This window comes from Balaenoptera borealis, assembly GCF_965194805.1.
Source record: "Balaenoptera borealis genome assembly, chromosome: 18".
Lineage (NCBI taxonomy): Eukaryota > Metazoa > Chordata > Mammalia > Artiodactyla > Balaenopteridae > Balaenoptera > Balaenoptera borealis.
Window position 1 is genome coordinate 16,504,695 of NC_138877.1, and position 26,031 is coordinate 16,530,725.

The 26,031-nt window shown below is 41.4% G+C and overlaps 1 protein-coding gene and 1 long non-coding RNA gene across 7 annotated transcripts in view; one reads left to right on the top strand and one right to left on the bottom strand.

Moving 5' to 3' along the window:
* MRPS31 (mitochondrial ribosomal protein S31) overlaps positions 1–16,437 on the bottom strand; it is a 31,261-nt gene extending 14,824 nt beyond the window's left edge. Inside the window, exons 1-5 of one of the 5 annotated variants that reach the window (XM_082365556.1) lie at positions 15,505–16,437; positions 11,599–11,883; positions 6,244–6,402; positions 5,351–5,491; positions 1,824–1,903 (exon numbers count right to left, since the gene is read on the bottom strand). In XM_082365556.1, the coding sequence (XP_082221682.1) occupies positions 1,824–1,903; positions 5,351–5,491; positions 6,244–6,402; positions 11,599–11,883; positions 15,505–15,797 (958 nt within the window). In that variant the 5' untranslated portion in view covers positions 15,798–16,437. Of the gene's footprint in view, positions 1–1,823; positions 1,904–5,350; positions 5,492–6,243; positions 6,403–11,598; positions 11,884–15,454 lie in introns of all 5 variants that reach the window. The other 4 variants (XM_082365555.1, XM_082365557.1, XM_082365559.1 and 1 more) reach the window with 4 other exon arrangements.
* Positions 1–26,031, top strand: part of LOC309615705 — an 88,819-nt gene that overhangs the window by 52,029 nt on the left and 10,759 nt on the right. The window contains exon 4 of one of the 2 annotated variants that reach the window (XR_014236991.1): positions 5,212–5,344. The exons of the other annotated variant lie outside the window; for it this stretch is intronic. This is a non-coding gene — a long non-coding RNA (uncharacterized lncRNA). Of the gene's footprint in view, positions 1–5,211; positions 5,345–26,031 lie in introns of those variants that run through there. 2 annotated transcript variants of the gene reach the window in all.

Here is a 26,031-nt window from a genome sequence, read left to right on the forward strand (position 1 = left end):
ATTGTTTTATAAAATACATACAACTTCAGTACCGCCTTGCCAGCTAATTTCAGTTTTAGGAATAAGATTTCTGCTTTAAAAAAGCAAGCTGGGGGCTTCCCTGGTAGCACAGTGGTTAAGAATCTGCCTGCCAATGCAGGGGACATGGGTTCGAGCCCTAGTCCGGGAACATCCCACATGCCGTGGAGCAACTAAGCCCATGCACCACAGCTACTGAGCCTGCACTCTAGAGCTTGCGAGCCACAACTGCTGAGCCCACATGCCACAACTACTGAAGCACGCACGCCTAGAACCCGTGCTCCGCAACGAGAGAAGCCACTGCAGTGAGAAGCCTGTGCACCACAATGAAGAGTAGCCACCGCTTGCTGCAACTAGAGAAAGCCCATGCGCAGAAACAAAGACCCAAAGCAGCCAAAAATAAATAAATAAATAAATAAATTTATTTTTGAAAAAAAGCAAGCTGGCTCCTTCAAGAACCCAAGCGCCTCTTCTGGCTGTTCATTAGGTGGACCATAGCAGCTGCCCTGACAAAAAGTCCCTTTTTGGGGCAAGCTTAAGAGTTGCCACTTCAGGAATTCCCTGGTGGTCCAGTGGTTAAGATTCACTGCAGTGGCCAGGGTTCAATCCCTGGTCCGGGAACTAAGATCCCGCAAGCTGGGCGGTGCGGCCCAAAAAAAAAAAAAAAAGAGTTGCCACTTCAACAGGGGAGAGGTGAACCATTCTCTACGCCTGTGCATTTTGCATTTCCTTTTCATCAATCATAGAGGACAGAATGCAGTTGTCACAATACAAGAAGGGGAGGTTGTTCTCTTAGCTTCATCTTCAGCTTAAATGAACAGTGATTGAATTAATGCCTTTCCTCCATGGATATTTATTTTATAGCTCAATTTGTTTAAAAAAGGATTTAAGATTTAAGATAATGGATTCCTATTATTTGTAAGCCACTTGGCTAGGGGCTATTGGGTATACAAAAATCAATGAGACCCAGCCCCTAATATCAAGGAGTTTATTGAATAGTGGGAAAGTCAGATGTTTTTATAAGTAACTGAAAGATTAAATGAGCCACTAGAAGATGGCCTAGAAACTTAAATATCAAAAATAAAATTATTTCTACCAAGGTCAAAAAAGTTAACTGATAATCCTTAGAAATGAAAGTCACTTATAAGCTAAGACCATTTGTATGGAGTTTCTTCATTTATTTTAAGTTATCAGTAAAACAAATTTAATGTCAAGCAAGAAGACACTTATTTCTCTTTTAATTAGGCTTAAAATGGTGACTCTGAAGGATTTGACTTCTTGCCGAAAGAAGAAAGGGGGAAGAACAGAGAACAAACACTAACTGTGTGTTAAGAAAAAAACACTACAAGTCTGCTAAATATATTCCCTGAATGCTCTCCTTCCCATCTCCTAAATAATCTCTAAATCACTTCAATAAATTAGCATCTATAAATGCTATCTCCTCTTCTAGATAGTAAGCTGCCTAAGGGCAGACACCACAATTTATCTTTACATAATAGTACAAAGGTGTGTTGCACATAGTAGGTGATCATTAATGTTCTAACCCAAATTAGCAGCCAATCTATAGATCTGGATTCATGTGGCTGATGGTACTTACCTCCCATTGCCTCATGGGCTGCAGCATTTCAAGGGAGAAATCTGACCAACACTAACAATGTCAACAACTACGTTAGTAAGCAAGATCCAGGTCAATGACAGGATGGAATATTAAAATACCTGATTATTATGCAATCAAAACATGAAGGACATTTTTCAAAGATGGAATGTTTCTACACCTGAGAAATAGTGTTATTTTCTTAACAAACCTGTTTCAGGTGCCTCTTCAGTAACTGCCTTAAGCTCAAATATATTAAGCCTCTTCCCCTTGAATATATTTTTCCTAAAACTGAAAAAGAAAAAAATTATTTTAATGAATATTTTATACACAGTCAACAAAAAATTGTTTATGAGAAGAAAATTTTATATGAAATATTCAACGTAAAAATTAAAAATAATTCCGCTGCCCCACACCAGACATTTTAACTAAATTGCCAAGTCTTTAGGACTGATAACTAAAAACAGGAACAAGTTCAACTGAATTTTTGCATGATAATACAACAAAGAAGTTACTACAATTTAACTACCAAAATACCTAATTGAAAAGATCAGCTTAATTTGCCACAATTTTTATTTGATCCATTTCATATTAAGGTTTTAGGAAACCTGACATTGTGGAAAGCTATTAAAATATGCTAAGTTAGAAGTTGTTAAAGTCAACATTTGTCTTAGTTTAAGGGTAAAAAACACTGCATGCTTAATTATAAATTATAAAAGATTGCACAGAAAAATCAAAACATTCCCACTTACAAAGCGATCATTCTGTAATTTTAAAATAATGTTTAACTTTCTTTACATAGCTATTTAATTAACTTGAAATTAATGTCAGAGAGTTAACAAGTAACTTTTCCTCGTATGTTTTAATCAACTGTTTTACGTATCAATTCACATTCTTACTTGAATAAATTTATGGCATACTAAACACTAGTTTATAAACTAGAGGGTTTGTTTTTAAAATAATTTTGAATTCTTTTCTGGATCAAATTACTTTTTTCTACTAAATTAAACTAACTGAAAAAAATGAAAATACCGCATTAAAATTAGATAAGGTGATCTCAAGTCACACAGTTTTCCTCTAGCAGGTCCCCAAGTATTTGTAAACAAAGGCTACAGAACTACCCTCAGTGCCTTGCCCTCTTCTCCCCACCTGGCATTCCCTCAACGACGTGTCAGGTAAACAGGACGATGGATTAAAGTACAGTCAAGAGGGAATGATTCACCAAAGTATGGAATTTTATAAAAGGAATGTACTAAAAAGAAGGGAAGGGAAAGAACATTCGCTGTGCATCTACTCTATATCGTTCACACATTTCTATCCCTCAGGAAAGCCATTTAAGCAGGCTTCACTTCCAGCATTTCACAGACAGGGAAGCAGACTGATGGGGCTATGAAAGTTTAGTCAGATGCACAGTGCAGGCCAGCGCGACTCCAAAGCCAGTGCTTACGACTCACACCTCTCCATCTCCAACTGACAGAATCAGTCCAGGCCTGGAATGTCTCAGGCTGTCCCAAGTCAGAGCAGGTGAACAACTTGGTGTCTCACCATAGCTTCCCCTTATTCTAGAGTCCTTTAGGCAGCTTTTTTTAATAATTTATTTATTTATTTATTTATTTTTAGCTGCATTGGGTCTTCGTTGCTGCATGCAGGCTTTCTCTAGCTGCGGCGAGGGGGGGCTACTCTTCCTTGCGGTGCGCGGGCTTCTCACTACTGTGGTTTCTCTTTGTTACAGAGCACGGGCTCTAGGCGCACGGGCTTCAGTAGTTGTGGCACATGGGCTCAGTAGTTGTAGCTCACGGGCTTAGCTGCTCCGCGGCATGTGGGATCTTCCCGGACCAGGGCTCGAACCCATGTCCCCTGCATTGGCAGGTGGATTCTTAACCACTGTGCCACCAGGGAGGCCCCATAGTTATTTTATAATAGAAAGCTGTCTGTATTTACATAAAGTTTCTGTTCTTTCTCTCCTTCAAGCCTATAAAGTGATAGTTGGGAGGGGGAACCAAATATTTAGCACGGTCTGACAAACACTAACTGAACGTCATAGCAGGATGTGCTTACAGAATGTTTTCTGTGTGTTGTGTATTCCATGGGTTTTGCTCTACGTATAATCTCAGGAACCTGAGTTAGCTCCTCCTGGGTGTTAGATTATTAATTTGTACAGGAAGATTGGAAAAGATGGTCAGCAGTTAACAAAGGAAGTTGAGGGGTTATAGTGACTTCGGAAGATTATTTGAATTACTAATTTAAAGTGATATTTATATCTATGACATTGAATAAAGTAGAATGTGTACTTAGAGTTTAACTTATTAAATATTGCCCTGGGACTTCCCTGGTGGCGCAGTGGTTAAGAATCAGCCTGCCAATGCAGGGGACACCAGTTCGAGCCCTGGTCCGGGAAGATCCCACATGCTGCGGAGCAACTAAGCCCGTGCGCCACAACTACTGAACCTGCGCTCTAGAGCCCACAAGCCACAACTACTGAGCCCACGTCCCACAACTACTGAAGCCTGTGCACCTAGAGCCTGTGCTCTGCAACAAGAGAAGCCACCGCAATGAGAAGCCCGCGCACCACAATAAAGGGTAGCCCCCGCTCACCACAACTAGAGAAAGCCCATGCACGGCAATGAAGACCCAACGCAGCCAAAAATAAATAAATAAATAAGATAGAAAAGGCATTAAATTTGTTAAAAAAACAAAAAACAAACCAAAAAATATTGCCCCAAAATATTTAAATTTAGTCTTCTTTAAATCAGTTTTCTTTGAAATGATGCCAGGCAGCTACATCAGAATGCTATATTATAGATTGATTTTTAATGATTCGAGCTGTCATCAAAAATTAGAAGGTGGTGAGGAAGAAGCTGAAAAAGTACGGAGGGGGTATATGAGCATATAATGACTGCATTAAAAAGCTGCCTAGGACTTCCCTGGTGGCGCGGTGGTTAAGAATCCGCCTGCCAATGCAGGGGACACAGGTTCGAGCCCTGGTCAGGGAAGATCCCACATGCCGCGGAGCAACTGAGCCTGTGCGCCACAACTACTGAAGCCCGTGCGCCTAGAGCCTGTGCTCCGCAATGAGAAGCTGCTGCAATGAGAAGCCTGTGCACCGTAACGAAGAGTAGCCCCCACTCACCACAACTAGAGAAAGCCCATGTGCGGCAACAAAGACCCAATGCAGCCAAAAATAAATAAACAAAATAAATAAATGTATTAAAAAACAACAAAAAAACTATGTAAGGCATGGCTTAGCATCTTTAAGAACTGCAAATTACCAAATTCAGATTGCCACAAATAATGTACTACTTTAAGGTATTATAATGGATCTTTCTTTTTTTGATGGTGGGTTATTTCTCTAAGGTATGAAGAAAGATGATTATGTAGAGAGATAGAGAGAGTACATGAATATACACTGTTAGGCACACATCAGAATGAAAAACAGTGTTTCTCGCAAAACATTCATTTGTTCAGAATTCAGTCAGCTCCACTTATTCTAAATCAGGAGACCTTTATTCACCGTGGGTAAATGTGAGGCAGGGCCCATTCTGATTTACGATATAGAAAAATGTAGGGCTGCTAAACCCAGTACATCTTTCCCTCTCTAGGAAATGGGACGTGGAGAGTAAGGAGACAGATATAAATGCATCCGTGATGCTCAGACACCCAACAGCAACAATATGCACAGCAACAAAGTAAATCTACAGTTCAACAAACAAAACCAAACAGACTGCAGAGCCTGAATACCTTCTTCTCAGATCAGCAGGCTTCTCTCGGCCAACAAAATCATCAGTCCCTTCATCAAACTGAATCTGATGCACTGGTCTTGTGTTAACTCTCGCTGTGGCAGATCTGGCAACTTTCATATCTGATATGATGTCAGTGAAACTGAAATAAGAAAAAGGTCAAGTGTGTTAGAAATTTTAGCTACAGAAGAGTAATAAACTTTCTTAAACATGAGATTCATATCACTTAATTCTTATTTCACTTCTATGCACTAATACTGAACAAAAAGTCATGTTTAAATAAAAAATTATATGTTGCCTGTTAACACCACAGACCACTAAGATTGATGTGGGTTTCTCTCTTTTAAAGATATTCTTCAGAAATGTTCATTTAAAACATAATTAAAAGTGTCCCTCATGAAAAACTGTCAAACTTCCACACAAGTGGATATCAATATCTGTATACCTAGCACCTAGATTAGAAACCTATATTAAAGTTGAGATTTAGCCATATTTATTTATTGCCTTGCATTTGTTCAAACACAAATAAAGTGCGTGATCATATTGTGCATAAAACCAGCATATTATTTAACTAAAAAAAAAACTTCTCAGAGAAATTGTCTTATTCTATTATTTATTTCTTTATTTTAAATAACATTACTGAATTTACCACTTCTTTTTCAGGGACAAGAAAGAAATTATGTAACTTCTCAAAAGAAGTTTAATCATTCAATTGGTCTTTTAAAACTGAAATCTTACTTAACACACAAGTTTTAAAAGAAATCAAACTGCTAATACTTAGGAGGCATATTTTATATATAAATGAATATATTATGTAATATAACTCAGCACTCACATGAAGCCAGCCTGTTTTGTCATATCAGCATCACTGACATAGCTATTTGATGCACCAACCTAATTTTAGGTCTTGCTCCATCCTTCTGTGCCCTCGAGCCTTCCTCGTGCTGCTGGAGCTGCCTGAGCAGCTCCGACTTGGTCATCTGCTTGTCCAAAGGGAGAGAGTCTGCAACCGCGGAGGCCGCCGCCACCAACTCCGGGCTCAGGGACTCACTTCTGAAAGAGAACATGGAAGACAAATGAGAGAAAAGAGGCATTACTTTAGTGGAAAGTAAAATGATTTCTTGGGAGAAAACTTTTTGTCCTTCAAAAAGTATCATTCAATTCAATTTCTGACAAAATCAAGAATTCTTAACACAGCACTGTAAATCAACTATACTTCACTAAAATTTTTTTAAAAAAAGAATTCTTAAATATTAGGTATCGGTTTTATATAAATGTTATCATATTGAAAGTTAAAGTTAATGGATGGTTAATGAAGCACAATACTAACTCAGAGCAATAGATTAACGTGGAGGAATGAGGGATCAGCCTCGAAAGTGATAAATTAGTGGATTTTTAAGTTAGATGCCATTTTATTTCAAAAACAATACAGACTGCAAGCAAATATAAAAGTGGTTAAACCTGTTTATACAAGCTTTAATCGTAATATCCTCAAATTGGAAACAACCCAAAGGTCTATCATCAGAACAGATAAACAGTGATATATCCATGCAACGGAACAGTACGCCGCTCACACCACAACACGTATGAAACTGAATGAAAGAAGCTGGATTTAAAAAAGTATGTACGGTATGATTCCACTTATATCAAGTTCTAGAAGAGGCCAAATTAAGGTGAAAAAAATCAGAACAGTGGCTGCCTCAGGACAGAAGGTTACTGATGGGGAAGGTGAAGATGGGAAATGCTCTGCATCTTGGAAAGCGTGTGGGTTACATGGGCACATCAATTTGCCAAAATCCTACAGCTAAGATGTGTACACTTTAATGTATGTAAATTTTACCTGGAAAAAAACCCCATAAAATCATCAAGTGGGAGATGGAAAGTGGGTGAAGGTATAGATGACAAGAATGGCAAGATTTGATAATTATCAAAACTTCATCATATGATTTTGTTTATGTTTTAAATTTTCCATAAGCTAAAAAAAAAAAAAAAGCTGTTCTTCAGTAAATTAGGGTAAGTTAGGAGAAAAATATGCCAGATATAAAAAGTTATTTACATTTTTTACATCACTGAAAATTGCCATCTCAATGAGTGGGATCCAAATTACTGTTTTACTATACCTGGCTTTCTATCTTAGGAAATAATGTCTAACATGCAAATCAAAGTTCCCACATCCCTGAAGCTGGGCCTCAAAGAGACTGTCAGAGCCTGGAAACGCTCAAGGAAGCTGAGAGTGAGGGCTGTAGGAAAATCAATGTTACTGGAAGCTGGAGGAAAGGGGACCTTAATGAATAGGTAGCTGAAATCAGAGCAGGTAGTTGCTTGGTTAAGAGAATGTTACTTAAAAGAGGAGCTAGAAACTATGGTTATCACTGCACCCACCAGGGGTCTTGTAAGGTTTCACAATACATGCAGACTCACAAGACTACCACTGACATGCCTGGCCCGGACTACTCAGAAAGGTAAAGGGCAGAACCACAGCAGGCTGGCAGGGCAGCCTCAGGTGTCCCTCTCGGGGAGTCCCTGCAGCACTTGTGGGTGACACATCACACAGCCATCCAGGAGTTAGGACAGGCGACCCACATCGCGCAGGTGCAGGAGCTTAGTGCCCCACAGGAACCCGTATCTCTTGTAACAAGGCCACAGGCAGAGTATCTGTGGTCCCTACAAGGGACATGCAGTTACAAGAGTAACTGCACTCAAGGAAGCCCTAAGTACGCTGAACCGTAACGTACCTACAGTTCGCCCAATCCAGATGCAATGAGTTATTCAGGGGGTCAATTTTATCATAATAATGTTGCCTTCGATACAGCTGACAACTACGGTAATCAGGTTAACGGCTGTGGCAGATATTTTCATAAAACAGACAGCAGTGTTTCTGGTCCCACAAGCTCTTCCAAAACCTTTCTACAAGCCCATCTAGAGAGGCAATTTCCCCTCCCCCTGAAACCAAGGGAGACTTCGTGACTGCCTCAATGAACAGAATGAGAGAGAAATGGTGTCCTGTGACTTGTGAGGCTAGGCCACGTAATGTGACACGACTTTTGTTGGGATCTCTCTTGAGACGTGTGTCCATGGACCCCAGCTCTCAGGCTGTAAAGAAGCCCAGGCCACTTGGAGAGGCCCTGGGTAAGCGTTCTGGCCAAGAGCCCCAAATATGGCCTCAGCCAATAGCCAGCACCAAGCACTGGAATGTAGTGTGCGTGGGCAAGCTTTCAGAGAATTCCAGATGCCAGCTTTGAAGCTGCCCTTGCTGACGCTGAGTGGAGCAGACAAAGCTATCTGCAGCTCTTTGCCCAGACTGCAGAGAGATGCTGCCTCTAAGCGTTGGAATGGTTTGTTACGCAGCGATAAGATAACTGGAACAGAGTTTGGTGCCTGGAGCTTGGGTGCTGCTGTAATAACACAAAAACAAAAAAACCTAAAATGTATGGGAGAGTTTTGGGTACTGGCAGAGGGGGGAAACCGGAGAGACCCTGAGGCAAGTGTTAGAGAAAGCTTAGGGCCTCAAAGAGACTGTCAGAGCCTGGAAACGCTCAAGGAAGCTGAGAGTGAGGGCTGTAGGAAAATCAACGTTACTGGAAGCTGGAGGAAAGGGGGCCTTTGTTTAGCGACATTATTGCTTGAAGTAATGTGGCAAATGAGAGAGATGCTCAATGAATTGGACGACCTACCAAGGAGCCTTCCAGACAGAATACTGAAGGTGCCTCCTGCCTTCTTAGTGGCCGATGGTAAAATGTGAGAGGAGAGAGAAGAAAGAACTGTCCCACATAAAGGAGCCAAGACTTGCTGGGATCAAAAATAAAACATTTCTCATTCTTAGCTCCTCCAGATAGCAAATGATGCTAAAATTTAGAAATGGCTTCTGTACAGAGATCAAATCCAGGGCAGCATTAGGAAAACGGTCTAAAGATAAAGCCATGGGCATGACTGTAAAACCCTCTGTTAAGATCTTAGAAAGATTTAAGATGGTGCCTTAGAGTGCCCTTCAGACAAGAATTCTAGGAAACTTAAAGGTGTGGTCCCAGGGCCTCCCAGGGCCTCACAGGGAGCTCAATGTAGACCAGGACCCTGGTTCCCAAACTGTGCCCTAAGGCACCCTGGAGTACCATAGGGAAATGTCAGCCACGTCTGTCAGTGAGTGTGTGAACTACTAACTCAAGGTAGTTCACAGTTTTAACATTAGACTACTGCATTCCTTTCAATGCCACCATATCTTTGTGAAGATGGTTCTCCAGCAGTTGCTATATTAAAAAGTAAGAACCCTTCAAAAGTCAATATGGAACAGGAAGGAGAGTGGCGGTGTCCAGTCTGACTCCAAGGCTAGGTCATAAAACGATACAAATTCCTAGGGGCTCGTTTTCTCTTGGGACACTCACCCTTGGAACCCAGCCACCATGCAGTGAGGAAGCCCAGGCCACATATAGGTGGTTCTGTAACAGTCCTGGCTAAGGTGTCAGCTAACAGCCAGCATCAACTGTCAGACCTGAGTGAGCAAACCCACAGATGACTCCAGCTCCCAAACTTCCAAGTCTTCCAGCTGAGGCCCCAGACATCACGGAGCAGAGGTGAGCCTTCTCTACTGTACTCCGTCCAAACTGCTGACCCACAGAATGCGTGAGCATGAAAAAGGCTGTTTATGCTGCTGAGTTTGGGGGCAATTGTTATGCATCCATGGTAACTGTATCAACACGGGGGAGGGTGTTCGACATATAATACAAATAAACGAGCTAAAAGCGGGCCATGCGCGGGGCAATGACGACAGCACATCATGAATCAAAGACGATGACTAACCCAATTCTCTGCATCTGGGATTCCTTAAAAAAAAAAAAAGCAGACTGGAGGGGGGTGGGAATCATTAAAAGATACATTTTTAAAAACTCAAAATAAATGTATCTCATTCACCAATCTTTTGATATAGGATCAAAGCCTCTTCTTTGAACACAGGACCACTGATAGAAGTTCAAGGTATTGATACATCTCTTATATGTATACTACACCCATAGTACATCCTCCAATATTGCCAGTTTTGGTTTCTTTAAAGTGGAAACATGGAGCAAGAATTTAAAACGCTTACAAAGCAGTCTGAGTGCAGAATTTTCCTGGACTCTTATGCTTGTCTCATTCATACCTAATTGGAAAGCAACTTTTAAAATTACCTTTACTGAGTCTTTGCAAAGCAATCAACTCATTTTAACCATTTCATTAATAGTTAATTAAATTGTATAATTATAATAAAAAGCGAAATGAATCATAAACAGGTCTGGAAGCTGGGGAAAAACCCTCACTCTTCATAAGTAATTATAAATGTGTGTCGGAGTATTACCTAATTACGTGTGTATATATTTTTTATTTGTTTTATATTGTTTCTAAAAAGGAGGAGAAGGTACTTAACATGGGCATTTCCTGTTTGAATTAGCTTACTCTCTACCACCCAATTATGCTTTCCAGTGGTAGTTTAGATACAATATGATACAATGTAGAAACCAAGCAGTTCTGTTAAAATGTTAAGTCATTCTGGGAATAGAAATCTATACTATCTGTTTATTCTGCTAAGAGAAGTCAGAGATGGAGATCTTAAAGCCACATTTCTTATTACTTGAATTGACGATGTCACTGGTGTAATCATTATTTATATATCACTAAAACAAAATACTGCCATTTAAACTACAACACAATGCTAAAATATCACCGATTGCACTTAGAATCAGTAAAATATTATACTCTTTTGACAAGCACAAGTAATTACAATACTTCGAGGAAACCACGTAAGCTGAGAGCCCTGATAATTACTGGTCAAAGGAAGTAATATGAAACAGCTGTAATTAACATGACAAAATTCTATCCTAGGTGGACTTTTTTTAATGAAATTTCAAATAAAGAAGTCCTTCAGAGACACAAAGCAACCTTCAAATCAGGATGTAAATAATTTGTTAATTAACAGCTTAAAGAAGCAATTAAATGCAGTTAATAAGTGATGAATATGTAAGAGAATGTGGAATTCTCAATTAGATAGATCACTACTCTTTTCCTCTAGACTCCATACAGATATCCACTTATTTAAATATAGAACAATAACAGTATTTCTCATTTAATTATTAGTCTCTGTGTTTACAAACTAATATTTAGTCTTCATTAACTCTGTATCTCCAATGTACTTTAATTAAAAATTTTTTTTTCTAAAAGAAAAAGACTGGAGTTTCAAAAATTACTTTCAAAGAAAAACACTCAAATTGCAATTCAATTTACCTCTTTTGGGGGGCATCTTCTGGAGCATTCTGAGGTCTGACAGTTGAAGCCGCCAAACTTTTAAGTTGTCTTCTGTTGGGTGGCTTTGTTGTTTGTACATTTACTGTGCTTAATTCAACTTTCATTCCCTTAAGAATATTTACCAAGTCTTTTTTTGTATTCTCCTTTACACTGTGTTGGCTCTCTGTCTCCTTGGAAATCTCACGGGTTGGAACAGAATGCTCATCTTTTTTGCTACAGATCACGCCGTTAGTGCCAAAATATCTTTGGATATTATTTTTTGTCCTGAAAAGATTAAAGAAAAAAAAGAAAACAAAAAAACACTGCAAAATAGTACAGGGCTCAAAACGCTGCTTCTATGTGTTTAAAATTTTTTCAATTAAACCCTTCCCTTTTGCTTATTACTGTTATCAGCAACTGTAAGGACAGCAATTTAACATTTATTGAACATGTACTATGTGCCTAGTCTTGTGCAACATTTTATGTACATTTTCTCATACCCACATCAACTCCAAAAGGTAGGTATTATCCCCATTTTGCAGATAAGGAAACTGGAAACCAGAGGAGTAACTTAGCCAAGGTCATGTAGCTCAGAGCTCACTAAGGCCTAAGACCCGCTGGTGAGCACAAATGAGTTACAGGTGTGCTGAGATACTGACCACCTGGTCCTTGAAGTGGCTGGGCGAGGAGCAGGGCCGCTGGTGCACCTGTCTGTTACCGCCTCCCATTTATCTCAAGGTTTGGTACAAATATCATTGTCTATGTTCCATGACATTAAAAAAGTTGCAAAACACTGACATGGTTAATAAATTTCAACGTATTATTCTCAAACCCCAAACTGACAGACTGCGAGTCCTTGCTCTTAACATGATATAAGATCTCTATAAAAAGTCACAATTAAACAATATGAAAATAAAGAAATTGCTATCAGTAAAAAAAAAGGTTACTTTCTTCAAAAAAATTCCTGGGTGTGATTCTAATCTATTCAACTTTCTCATTGAGCTCCATGTCATTTAACTGACCACTATCTGTAAACTAAGCTAAACTGGAACAGAAAAAAAGAATCTTCAGTGGCTAGAGTTGTCATTCTGCTTTCTTCTTCAGATTTATTTGTGAAAAAGAACAACACAAACAATCACATCTATTTCAGACTCATGCAAAAAAAGATTTCCCAATTCTAAGGAACCCAAATATCTAACTTTATTTTGTGGCATTAAGAACCTTTTGATAGTTAATGTTGAAGAATTTTAAAAACTAATGAATGTGTTAGTTTCAGTAAGAGGGTATAAAGTACAAAAAGTCATTTATTAAATATAATGAATATCTACTCTGTGCTGGGCTCTATACTAGGCATTGATGATGCCTTAGTAAATAAAAATTTCACGGTGCCTATTTCATGAAGCTAACAGGCTAGAGCACTGTTTCTCAAACTTTAATATGCATGATAACTGCCTAAAGGACTTGCTGAAACACAGATTCTTTGGTTCCACCGAGGAACTCTGATTCAGTAGCTTTGGGGAGGAACTCAGAGTCTTCATTTCTAACAAGTTCCCAAGTAATGCTGAGGCTGCCCATCAGAGGCCCACATCTGAGTAGCTATGTTACACATGCCATTTAATCCTTACACTCTTACAGAACAGGTTTTATTATTCCCATATTATAGAAGAAACTGCTGCTCAAAAAGGTTAAATTAGTGGTTCTTAACCTTTAGAGGTTATATGAATCACCTAGGGAGCTGATTTAAAACATGGATTCCTGAGATTCTCAGTTGGTAAGTTTGGAATCAGGCCCAAGGATCTGAATTTAATCAGGACCTCAGGTGATTCTGGTGCAACTGATCTCAAGAACCTGCATCAGACCCTGGGTTAAATAGTATCTCAAGTTCTCAAAGCTAGTAAGTGGTAGTGCCAGATGAGGGACCCTGTAATGAAAGAGAAATGGCTATTTCCAAAAACTCTGAAACAAACTATTTGATCTGCTCATAAAAATGTCAGAGGCTAACACATCAGACACTTAAAAATCGAATGAAAACCAACTGCTTAACCAGTATCCTTATAATCAGTACACAGGGGACTTCCCTGGTGGCGCAGTGGTTAAGAATCCGTCCGCCAATGCAGGGGACACGGGTTCGAGCCCTGGTCTGGGAAGATCCCACATGCCGCAGAGCAACTAAGCTTGTGCGCCACAACTACTGAGCCTGCGCTCTAGAGCCTGTGTGCCACAACTACTGAGCCCGTGAGCCACAACTACTGAAGCCCGTGCACCTAGAGCCTGTGCTCCACAACAAGAGAAACCATGGCAATGAGAAGTCTGTGCACCACAACAAAGAGTAGCCCCCGCTCGCTGCAACCAGAGAAAGCCTGCGTGTAGCAACAAGGCCATAAATAACGCAGCCATAAATAAATAAATAAATTTATTTTAAAAAATTCAGTACACGGACACATTGTAATATTCAATATGTGATACCATTGAATTTAGGAAAATGCTCTACTATTTTACATGTGAAAGTTAAATTAATACTAAAGGTATTATAACAGAAAGGTGGCAATCAGGAGAAAGAATCTCACATATAACCCGTACTTCAATGTTTCCTTCCAAGACTGCTCTAGTACTACAGAAAGTAACCTATATTTATACCAGGAAAATCATGTATAAGGAAGTAACGCCATAACACTAAAATAATAAAACTCTAGCCCTAGCCTCCCACCTGGGCTTGTTTCCACTGACAGCATCTCAATAGCACCTCAAATGCAGCACATCCAAAACCACATTCAAGAGCTTGCCTCTCAGACTGACCTTCCATTTTTCACTCTTCTGTACTGAAGGGGCCTCTTACCATAAATAGCTATTTTTGTATTCTAAAAACTATGACATATTGTAAAAGCCTTCTCAAAGCTGCTCCTCATTCTTCTGTTAACATTAATGGTACCCTAATCCTCCCAAGCAGCCAGCTGAAATCTTTGCTCTGACTGCCCTACCCTTACCTCATCATATATCACATCCTAGCAATTTCACCCGTGAATTCTTTTCCATCCAACTACTTCTTCCCATCCCCACTGCTCCTAACCTGCTTCAGGGCTGTACTTAACCAAAAGGGCCCCCAACTGATCTGCATGGAATATCTATGCAGGAGAATTAAGTTTTCATAATCATGAGAGTTCTCAGAAAATACATACCAACACCAAGTATGCTGCAAATCTTTTTCTTGCCTGGCTAACTCCAACCCTTGGGCCCCCTTTAGATTTTATCAGACTTCTTTTCCAGAAAGGATACTCTGAACCTCTCCTGCAATGGTTAGGCGTCTCGATTTGCTCACCCAGCAATTACCAGTTCAATGAATTCTGTGGCACTCTGCGCTACCTACACTATCTCAGCGATTACTCCACTATACTTGAATTGCCTATGTGGTGGAACTCTAAGCTCGGCGATGGCAGGACTGTGTTACTAGGGTCTTAACCCCAGGGCTGGCACACGGCAAGCGTTTTCAATAATGAAGGTAAAAATGAAACCATCACAGTCTTGGGAGGCAAAAAAACCCAAAAAACAAAACCATAAAACAAAACAACTTCGCTTTCTGGAACCTGGGTAAAATGAGGGGAGAAGTGGCAAGAGAGATGAGGCACGGTATGTCGTAGAAAGAGCACAGGGCAGCGGACCAGGCCTGTCACCATGACCTTGGGCAAGTCATTTTATCTTTCTGGGATTTCCCTTTGCTCAGATTTAAAGCGACGGCTTCTAAGATCCCGCGGATCATAACACGGACTCCAGGAAGCCGGAGAAAGAGCACTGAATGTGCAGGAACGGAGGCAGGGGTTGCCTGAAGACCTGCGGGGCCAACAGCGCTGCAACGCGGTACCTGACAGTCCCACGCGGAGAAGCGAGTAGCACGACGGCGGCCGCCGATACCTCTGGGCCTCCGGAGCACAAAGGGAGGCGGGAAAGCGGGCGAAGAGGGAGGAGAGCCGAGACCCTCGGAAACATCGCGGAGAAACAAACAGAATAGGGCACACAGGGGAGACGACGCGTCCTCTGGCAAACACGCCCCCCCCGCTCCCGCTTCCGTTCCCCAGCCCGACGCGCTCCTCTCGCTTCGTGTGCCGGCGGACAACAGGGGCTGCTAATTGTGTTCCGGTTGCGCCCGCGGCCGAGCCCGCTGTCTCCAGGCGACTCCTCCCCGCCCTCGGCGATTCTGGCCCCATCCCAGAGGTGGAGTCAACTGAGGTCAGCAAGGGGGTGGCGCTGGGGACGGGGCCCTGACGCGAGAGCTGAGAGTGGAGGGAGCGATCATCTGTGCAAAATACCGCTGATGGGACCAGTAAGATGAGGCGCAGAACAGACCCTACTGTGCGGCGTTAGGGGGAGAGGATCCACAGCGTTCGTCATATTCTCAAAATGATCCATGGCCACCAAGGAGGTTAAAAAACAAAATTAACATGGGACATGCTGTCCGATAAATTAGTATTTCTTTTCAGTCTCTGTTTTTGACGGAGAGTCAAAACATGAGACATATGTTTCATTGATCTAAAATGGCCTTAGAGATTAAAAAAAAAAAAACATGCAAGAGAAAGACCTGGCTTTCTCCTGCCCGGTATGAAGGCAGTGAACAGTGGCCCAGAAGAGATGAGGGATTCTCAGATCTGGAAGGGCATGAGCGTACACAACCGGGTGAAAAATGCCGGCTAGTAGGTCACATGGCACCCTCTAGCTTAGAATTCCATACTGTCGGTTGACTATTAGCATCAACATTTTCCCTGCCGCTTCAAAAACGAATCAAAATTGGTGGGGAATTTTTTTAAATAAATTTATTTATTTTATTTATTTATTTTTGGCTGCGTTGGGTCTTCCTTGCTGCGCGTGGGCTTTCTCTAGTTGTGGTGAGCGGGCGATGCCATGCTGGGGCTTCTCGTTGAGGTGGCTTCTCGTTGCAGAGCATGGGCTTCAGCAACTGTGGCTCTCGGGCTCTACAACGCAGGCTCAGTAGTTGTGGTGCACGGGCTTAGTTGCTCCACGGCATGTGGGATCTTCCCGGACCAGGGCTCAAACCCGTGTCCCCTGCCTTGGCAGGTGGATTCTTAACCACTGCGCCACCAGAGAAGCCCTGGTGGGGAATTTTTTGTGATGCTGAAAACACAGCTTACGTTGAACAGATCTTGCTAAGATCCACTAGCCCTGGCAGAACTTTTGTGACAATGCTAAACACGGTATACTCAAGGATGCTTTCCTTTTTTTTTTTTTTTTTTTTTCTGCCTACAAGAAATGCACTCTATTTGGGAGTGGTGGGGTGTTTGTTTTTCCTCCAGTTTTGTTGAGATATAATTGACAACGAGCACTGTGTAAGTTTAAGGTGTGCAGCATAATGATTTGACTTGCATACATCATGAAATGATTACCACAATAAGGATAATTAATAGAGTAGCTCTAGCTGGCCACAAATTAAACCACAAGAGAACTTCAATACATTCTGAGAAAAATAAGAATAGATCTGTCCTTTGAAAAACCGTAACTTGTGCAATTGTCCAGAGCAATCATTTATGAAAGTGACAAAAACGTAGTCTAAAAGAAAATGTTTTTCGTCCTCCTTCTTTTCTGGCGTTGATTCACCAGTCATTTTCTTCCCAGTGCCCCCTTGAAGTGCACTTTCTAGAGCAATGTGCCTTGGGCAAGGGGCAGCAAATCAACTGAAATAGGTCCAGACATACATCAGTGACTTTGTCCTAAATATCTCATGAAATTCTACACTAACTGACTCCATAAGCCTGCCATGAAAATGAAAAAAACAAAATCATTCTACATCCCAGTTATCGATTGCTACATAACAGACCACCCCCAAAACTTAATTAAATGGCTTAAAACAACAATTTATTATCTCTCATGGCTCTCTGGTTGACTGGGCTCAGCTGGGTGGTTCCTGCTTGGTGTCTCTCATGTGGTTGCAGTCAGATAGCAGCTAGTCTGGACTGGATGTCCAACATGGCTTTTTCATTCACATATTTGATGGCTTAGCTGGAATGGCTGGAAGAAATGGGCTGGCTGGGCAACTCTCTCTCTCTCTTTCTACATGGCCTCTGAGAGATAGCAGAATATGCCAGCCCAAAATATCCCTCTTTGGTATAAAGATTATTTTGAGCTGTAAGCATTTGAGAAGAAGCAAACACAAAAAAACCTCTCTGCCTTCCCTCTGTTTGCCCAAAAGCAGGACATAAGTTTGTAGAGATGTCCCCACCCTCCTCTACCAGGAAGAACAAAAATTAATCACTGAAAACAACTCTAGATGCTTGTCAGCCCAGAGATGACACTAAAGGAATCCACATAACCAACTTTACTCACTAACCTCTAACTTCTGTTAGTTCCCCCATATATTTGCCTTCTCACGATCTGCTGCCCTAGAAACTCAAAGTCTTTCGCTTTGGTTTCATCCGTCTCTAAAAATGTACTGCTTTTTTGTTAAGATGCTCTATAACCCTGAGTTATAACCACTCATTTGAGTTACTCATCTCTGAGTGCTCCCATGTGTATGCATGACGCATGTGTTAATAAACTTCTATTTGTTTTTCTCTTGTTAACCTCTCTTTTGTCAGTCTAATTTACAGAGACCCAGCCAATGAACCTACAATGGGTAAATGGAAAAGAGATCCTTTTCCTTCCCTACACCTCTCTACTTGGCTAGCTTGGGCTTCCTCACAGCATGGCACCTTAGGGTATTTGAATTTCTTACATGCAAGCTGGCTTGCCTTGCCGTGAGGGTTCCACAGACGCAGGCTAAAGCTGCACAGCTTTTTATGACCTAGCATTGGAAGTCACATAACATCACTTCTATGACATTCTATTGGTAAAAAAATGAGTCACAGGGCCAGCCCAGATTCTAAGAGAGGGAACTACATTTCCCTTCAGATTCCAGAAGTAGGGACTTCCCTGCTGGTCCAGTGGTAAAGAATCTGCCTTACAATGCAGGGGACTTGGGTTCGATCCCTAGTCAGTGAACTAAGATCCCACATGCTGCGGGGCCACAAGTACTGAGCTCGTGCACCTCACCTAGAGCCCATGTGCCGCAAGCTACAGAGCCCACGCGCTCTGGACCCCGCACGCCACAACTAGAGAAGAGAAAACCCGCACACCGCAACTAGAGAGAAGCCCGCGCACCACAACGAAGATCCCACACGCCTCAACGAAGATTACACGTGCCGCAACTAAGACCCGATGTGGCCATAAATAAATAAATAATAAATAAATCTTTAAAAATAAACAAATTCCAGGAGGAGTGGCTCATTGGGACCATCTTTGGAGACCTGCTACCATCACATCTTTTTTTTTTTTTTTTAATGTTCTTAGCAGCATTGTTCTTAATAGCCTAAACTGGAAACAACCCAAAAGTCCACCAACAGTAGAATGGATAAATAAAATGTGGTATACACAATAGAGTATTATATAGCAATGAGAATAAGTAAACTGCAGTTATACACAGTAACATAAATCATTACAGTAAATGAAAATAAGCAAGCCACTAAAATTCCTATAGTATGATTACACTTACATAAAAGTCAAAAACAGGTAAGATCAAATAATACTGTTGAGATATGCACACATAGTGGTAAAATTCTAAAGGAAAAGGAAAAGAATTGGGGAGTTGGAGAGGTTATAAGCGGGGTGGGACACACAGGAGAGCGGGTAACTGTCTTTTTCTTGAGCTGGTGATGACTGCATGGATTTGTGTTTATAGTAATTATTTAAACCATAATTTCAGCTTCATGGACTCTCCTGGTCACATGTTATGTTTCATAATGAAAACAATATTCAAACAGAAGAGGAACAAGGAGTAATAGGAAGAGGGAAGAAGAGAAGGAAGCAGAAGGAGAAGAAGGAGGTGGAAGTAGAGGTGGAGGTGAAAGAGGAGAAGGAGGGCTACCACCACATCTTGGCCAACTTTTAATTAAGCCCATTCACTTTACCAGTCTGTTCTGCCGGGGTTCTTTTTTTCCATTTCCAACCATCTTGATGGTCTTTTAAGAAGTTCATATTTCAATTTATATAAAATTTTGCACCCTCCCAGCACATAGATGTGTTCGCCAACTCCAAAGCTCCTGCAGAAAACAATTTTGGTTGATGCTAAATTATTGAGAAGGCTAGTAAACACTGTTCTTTATAAGAATGCCTTATGATTTTAAATGGGGCACACCTGGAGAGCACCAAGGCCAACTTTTTTCAGCAATTACTACTTCTGGACCTAACGGTGAACTTTCATCAGTCAACCCTTATCAGATAGTCCAGGGAGAATATATTGCTGTTGTTTTTAAGAACTGTAATATATTTCTACTTGCAGATGCTAAAGAAAATGAAATGAAAGAATTTTTTTAAATCAGGAGAATATTGATTCCAGTCAATTCATGGTGCGGCAGACCTCTGGAATCTATGATTCAAAGGCGGAAATCTAAGTAAAAGGAATATTGATATTGCATCAATTGTGTTGTAAAGCAATATGTGCATGTAGCATTCGATATTGAGAAGAGTTTTTCAAATGTTCTGATTATAGTACATCCTTGGGTGAGGCGAGCCTGAGAGTTTAGGAGGGGTCATATCCTGACACATAGATAGGCATTGTTGGCTCTCTGCAGCAGGATGGGCAGACAGGAAGGACCAGCTCTGAGAATTAGACCTGCCCTCGGGTGTCACCAGATACAAAGGGAAAGGGTTGGGCCAGCTGCCAGAATACAGTGGTTGAAGCCTGTGCTGATAGCCACCTCGAGTCCAATGTGATAGTTATATTTATTGCCATGTAACACACACACACACATACACACACACACACACACACACACACTCCACTCAAATGATATATACACTCTAATTCCAAAGCACTCCATGAATAAATGATAATTTGAAATTTGTTAGCTAACAGGTTAGAAGTGTGATTCAATAACTGGTGGTTCACTAAACTGTAAAACTGTTATGCATAGTATTAATAATTATATAGAAATGTTGAAAACAGGCTAAGTTATACAATGTTACAAAAGAGCAACAAAGATATTAAAATAGCAGTTTAGCTTAATGGTACAAGTAATTTCACTTCATCTTCATGAACTTCCTTCCCATACTATCTAATCTATCCCAGTTTCATTTCCTACATTATTTAATTACTATGCTAGGGACTTCCCTGGTGGTCCAGTGGTCCAGTGGACTCCGCACTTCCATTGCAGGGGGCCCGGGTTCGATCCCTGGTAGGGGAAATAAGATCCCACAAGCTGCAAAGCACAGCCAAAAGAAAAAAGTTTTAAACAAAAATTACTATGCTAATTCTATGAAACACCCTACATCTGAGTAAATAATACATCTGGGAAATATCTAAATGAATAACACACCTAGAAAGATACAGGAAAAGTTAGAAATATTCTGCTAATCTGACATTTGCTGCCAAACTGCTCATGCTAGTGGATCACAATAGGACAAATAGAGAAGCCACTTCTCCCCAGTGCCAGGAGAGTGGAACACAAATGTCACAGCACAGATGAGTTTTACAGGTACTGTGACTACTTGCTCATGCATCCATCAAAATGTTTGCTAATTGTCTTTTTTTTTTTTAATTTATTTATTATTTATTTTTGGTTGTGTTCGGTCTTCGTTTCTGTGCGAGGGCTTTCTCTAGTTGCGGCAAGTGGGGGCCACTCTTCATCGCGGTGCGCGGGCCTCTCACTCTCGAGGCCTCTCCTGTTGCGGAGCACAGGCTCCAGACGCGCAGGCTCAGTAGTTGTGGCTCACGGGCCTAGTTGCTCCGCGGCATGTGGGATCTTCCCAGACCAGGGCTCGAACCCGTATCCCCTGCATTGGCAGGCAGATTCTCAACCACTGCGCCACCAGGGAAGCCCTTGCTAATTGTCTTATTCTACTTTACATTAGACTTGCTCTGTCTGCATATACTTCATATGCAATCAAATTTAATCTACATTATGAATTGCTTTTCAATCACTAGCATCGCCTGTATATGTGACTTCATTTTCCAATAAATATGTTGCTTTGTTGTCTATTATATACTAGTTTACATTGATACCAATATATTTATTTTTAGCTATACAATTTTCTATTTTATTTTCAGGGTTGGTAGACATTGTTTTTTTTTCCGTTATGGTTTATTACAGATATTGAATACAGTTCCCTGTGCTATAAAGTAGGACTTTGTTGTTTACCTACTTTATATGTAGGTAGACATTGTTGAATATCCAGGATTTACGATTTAATATTTCCATTTCATAGAATCAGTATACTTTATTTGATGTGCAAAATAATCCTTCTTCCCTAAAATCAACTTTAAATCAATTTTCAATGCGTCTATGTAAAAGAGTACAAAAAAGTAAAACTTTTCCAACAAAATTGGGAGGTGCCATATATATCTGCAGTGTAGTAATTAATGATAATAACAAGATTAACTGCCATATTGAGCACTAAACAATTTATATCTGTTATCTCACTTAATTTTCTTTTTTAAAAATTTTATTTTATTGAAATATAGTTGATTTACAACGTTGTGTTAATTTCTGCTGTACAGCAAAGTGATTCAGTTATAGGTTTATATACATTCTTTTTCATATTCTTTTCCATTATGGTTTATCACAGGATATTGAATATAGTTTCCTGTGCTATACAGTAGGACCTTGTTGTTTATCCATCCTGTATACAGTTTGCATCTACTAATCCCAAACTCCCAATCCATCCCTCCCTCATCCCTATCTCCCCCTTGAAAACCACAAGTCCGTTCTCTATGTCTCTCAAATTTCTGAATAACATCAGGATGATCCGATGCAGGGTAATTGTGTGTCACAGCAGAAGATGACATCATGTAACAAGGAGTCCAAGAATTTGAAATATTTGAAAATCCAACTAGCCAGGTCGCCAGAGGCACTGAGGTTTGTTCTTTGTGAAATAAGCCTGCAGAATAAACCCACTTATCCAGCAGTTTTAGCTAACCATTTCAATATACTTGTGACCCCACTCGCAAAAGTGTTAAATTATTACAGGCATCTTTCAAAGGCAGTGTACCAGCTAAAGGCACAGAAGGAGGTAGAGAATGAGGCTGGATGGCTCAGCTGGGGTGAAGCCTGTCCCGAGGTTTCCTGGTCTGGGTGGGCCATGGCTGTGTGGGGCAGAGCGTTAGATGGAGTATTTGTCTTTTTTCAGAGGTGGAGTAAGAGTGTCTCCACACCTTCCAAAGTGGGAAATTTTTATCTTCTCCCTGTATATACATATATTCCCAGCTACTCTAGTTTATAAACCAGGGCAAACTAGAGTATCAAACACAGCCTAAAATAGATGAATATATATGTGTACCTATATAAAATAAATAGAGATATATGGGATCAGCATAAACATGTAGTTCTTGTTATGTGAAAATAAGGTTTTAGTCTCCTTGGAATACAAAAATGAGTAAGAATTCATTCCTGCTTCAAGGGGCTGGTGATCTGGGCGGGGTCGCACTTAGGTTAGCAGGTGGTGTGACAAGACACAGAAGGCAACGGTGCAAAGTGACACAGGCACAGGCTCCTGGGGGGCCCAGGTGGAGAAGCCTCCCCGATGACGTGAGTCTTTTCACAAGACTCAAAAGTCTTTTCAGTGCTCAAAGCCAAGGACAAGGTAAGGGGGGAGGGGGCTTTGAGACACGCCGTGGCAGCGTTTATGAAAGATGAGATGGAAAAGGAAGTGGTTTTGTGCCCTTCAAATTAGACGTCTAGATGCTTGCTTTTTCCCTCTCTGTGTAAAATGACTCATTCTCAGTATATTTATATATAAAATTGCTTTGGACTTTTAAGTTTATCAAAGACCAGGATCATATGCTAACGTGTATTGCCCAGCAGAAGACAGAGAATTATGGTGAAACAGCACTTAGCAAGTGATCTCTGGAGATGACAGAGATGTTTCCAGGCAAAACTGTCCTCGGGCCATGTTCTGAAGTGTCTGAAAGTTCCCCGGTCGCCCCATCCCCGCACCTTTTCATACTCATTCTCTCCAGGCGCCCTTCTCTCTGCTGCCCTCGGGCTTCTCCGAGCCGCCCTGTTTTGGGCCTCAGCCGGGCCTGGCACCCTGGCCAAAGGCTCCTCTGCAAATGAGCCTTCCCTTCCCAGCTCCTGTCTGTCAGACTCCCTCTCTCCCATCCATCCACTGGGAGGACTGGCCGTATCATTTAACTAACAGTAATATATGAAAGTCCAAATTACTGGCTTATTATGCGAGCTATCGCAAGAAAATATAATTTTTAAAAGAAGACGTTTCAAGTTCCAATAAGCAAAGGCTGTAGCTTCAGCTGAGATTGTTTTCTCTTTGCTTTCCTGGCCCTCTCAACTTGTGCCCTCGGGGAAACTGCTTCTCTGCCTGAGTTAATGTGCTCTGACCCTTGGAGACATTTGTAACGTTCAGGTGCCCTCTGGCGGCGAGAATAATCTCATGTTACATAAAACATGTATACCGTGTGTGTGTGTGTGTGTGTGTGTGTGTGTGTGTGTCTGTGTGTCTGTGTGCACGCACATGCGCACACTTCCACCAAAAGACTACAGTGATCAGAGCCTGTGCTGGGGGTCCCATCATCCCTCTTCCCACCATCTAGACCCCAAGTCCAGGCCCTCATTGTCTTGGGCCTTGACTGCTTCACTAGTCACCTGCCTGGTCCCCTTCCCCTCATTCTCACTCTCCTACAATTTCTTCTCTACCCAACCAGCAAAGTGATCCTTAATAACTTAATTTAGGCCATTTTTTCCACCAATTTAAAATCTTGAAGTCTCCCCCTTGCACTTAGAATTTTTTCCCCCAGAGGGCAAGATTTCACTTTATCACTACATCAAATCTCACAAAATAAACCCAACACAGCCAGAAACACTGAGCAGATAAAGTGCCAATCAAAAGATATTTCTATTACACAAGAGTGAGAGCAGCCAACATAAGAAGCAATCTATTCCACAGACACTGTGAAGTAAGGAAGAGAAAATCTTACCAGGTGGGGTCTGTGCAGGGCAAGGAAATAGGCATAAATGTGGTAAATGACCAGCCCTAGCCTACAGCTCTGACCTCCTTCCCTACCTCTCTGTACCCCTTGCTCACTGCACCCCAGTAACTTGGGCCCTCTTCCTGTTCTCTGTAGAGCCTTGCTTCAGGACTGTTAGCTTTGGCATGAAATACTCTTGTGCCTGGAATATTCTTCTCAAAGATTGTTCCGTGATTGGCTCCTTCACATCTTCTTGACTTAGCTGACCAGTCCCTTTGTCAGTCACTTTCACATCTAGTGAAGGCAACCTGCCGGCTCCATCACGTGGCCCTAGCACTCATCACTACCTGAAATGATTTTCCATTCACTCAACACATTCATTGAATGCCTGCAGGGGGCGCTATCTCATGCACTCGAGATACATCAGAGTACAAACAGACCAGCTCCCTGCCTCGTAGAGTTTACAGATCTTGTCAATCCTGTTTTTTATTTATTTACATTAGCCTCTCCGACTAGGATATGGAAGCAGGGACCTTGGTCAGCCTTGTTAACTGCTTTATCCCCAGAGCCTAGAACAGTGCCTGGTACACCATTTATGGTCAATCACTATTTGTTGAATGAATAAGCAAACGTTTCTATTTTTTATTAGGGTACAAAAAACAACATGTTAAATTCCTATCATTGTGATAAAATTAATTCATTTACTGTAAAAATGAGGCAAACAAGAAACCTAATTATCAATTATTCCAGTGATTGATAACAATAGTTAGCATTTATGGACCACTTACTATGTGTTAGTCACTGTACTAAGTGCTTTATATGTATTATCTCATCTTCACAAAATTCCATGACACAGGTAGCACCATTCTCCCCTGGTTTTTTTTTTTTTAATTTTATATATTTATTTAGGCTGCGTTGGGTCTTCGTTGCTGCATGCGGGCTTTCTCTAGTTGCAGAGAGCGGGGGCTACTCTTCGTTGCGGTGCGCGGGCTTCTCATTGTGGTGGCTTCTCTTGTTGCGGAGCATGGGGTCTAGGTGCGTGGGCTTCAGTAGTTGTGGCACGCAGGCTCAGTAGTTGTGGCGCATGGGCTTAGTTGCTCTGCAGCATGTGGGATCTTCCTGGACCAGGGCTCGAACCTGTATCCCCTGCACTGGCAGGCAGGTTCTTAACCACTGTGCCACTAGGGAAGCCCCATTCTCCCATCTTTAAGATGAGGAATTTGAGGCTTAAAGAAGTTGCCCACCATCACAAAGCCATCAAATGGGAGGACAGGACAGTCCAATTCCAGAGTCCATGCTTTCAACCTCCTCTGTGTGCTACCTCTCCACACATCCACATTCACATGAAGAATGCCTACTTTACTCAATGGCTCCCTCTCCCACCCTCTGAATAAACTCAACACTCTTAGCTGGGCACGTGGGACCCTTACAGAGCAGCCCTGCTCCTGTTCCCCTCACCTCCTACTCTGCACTGA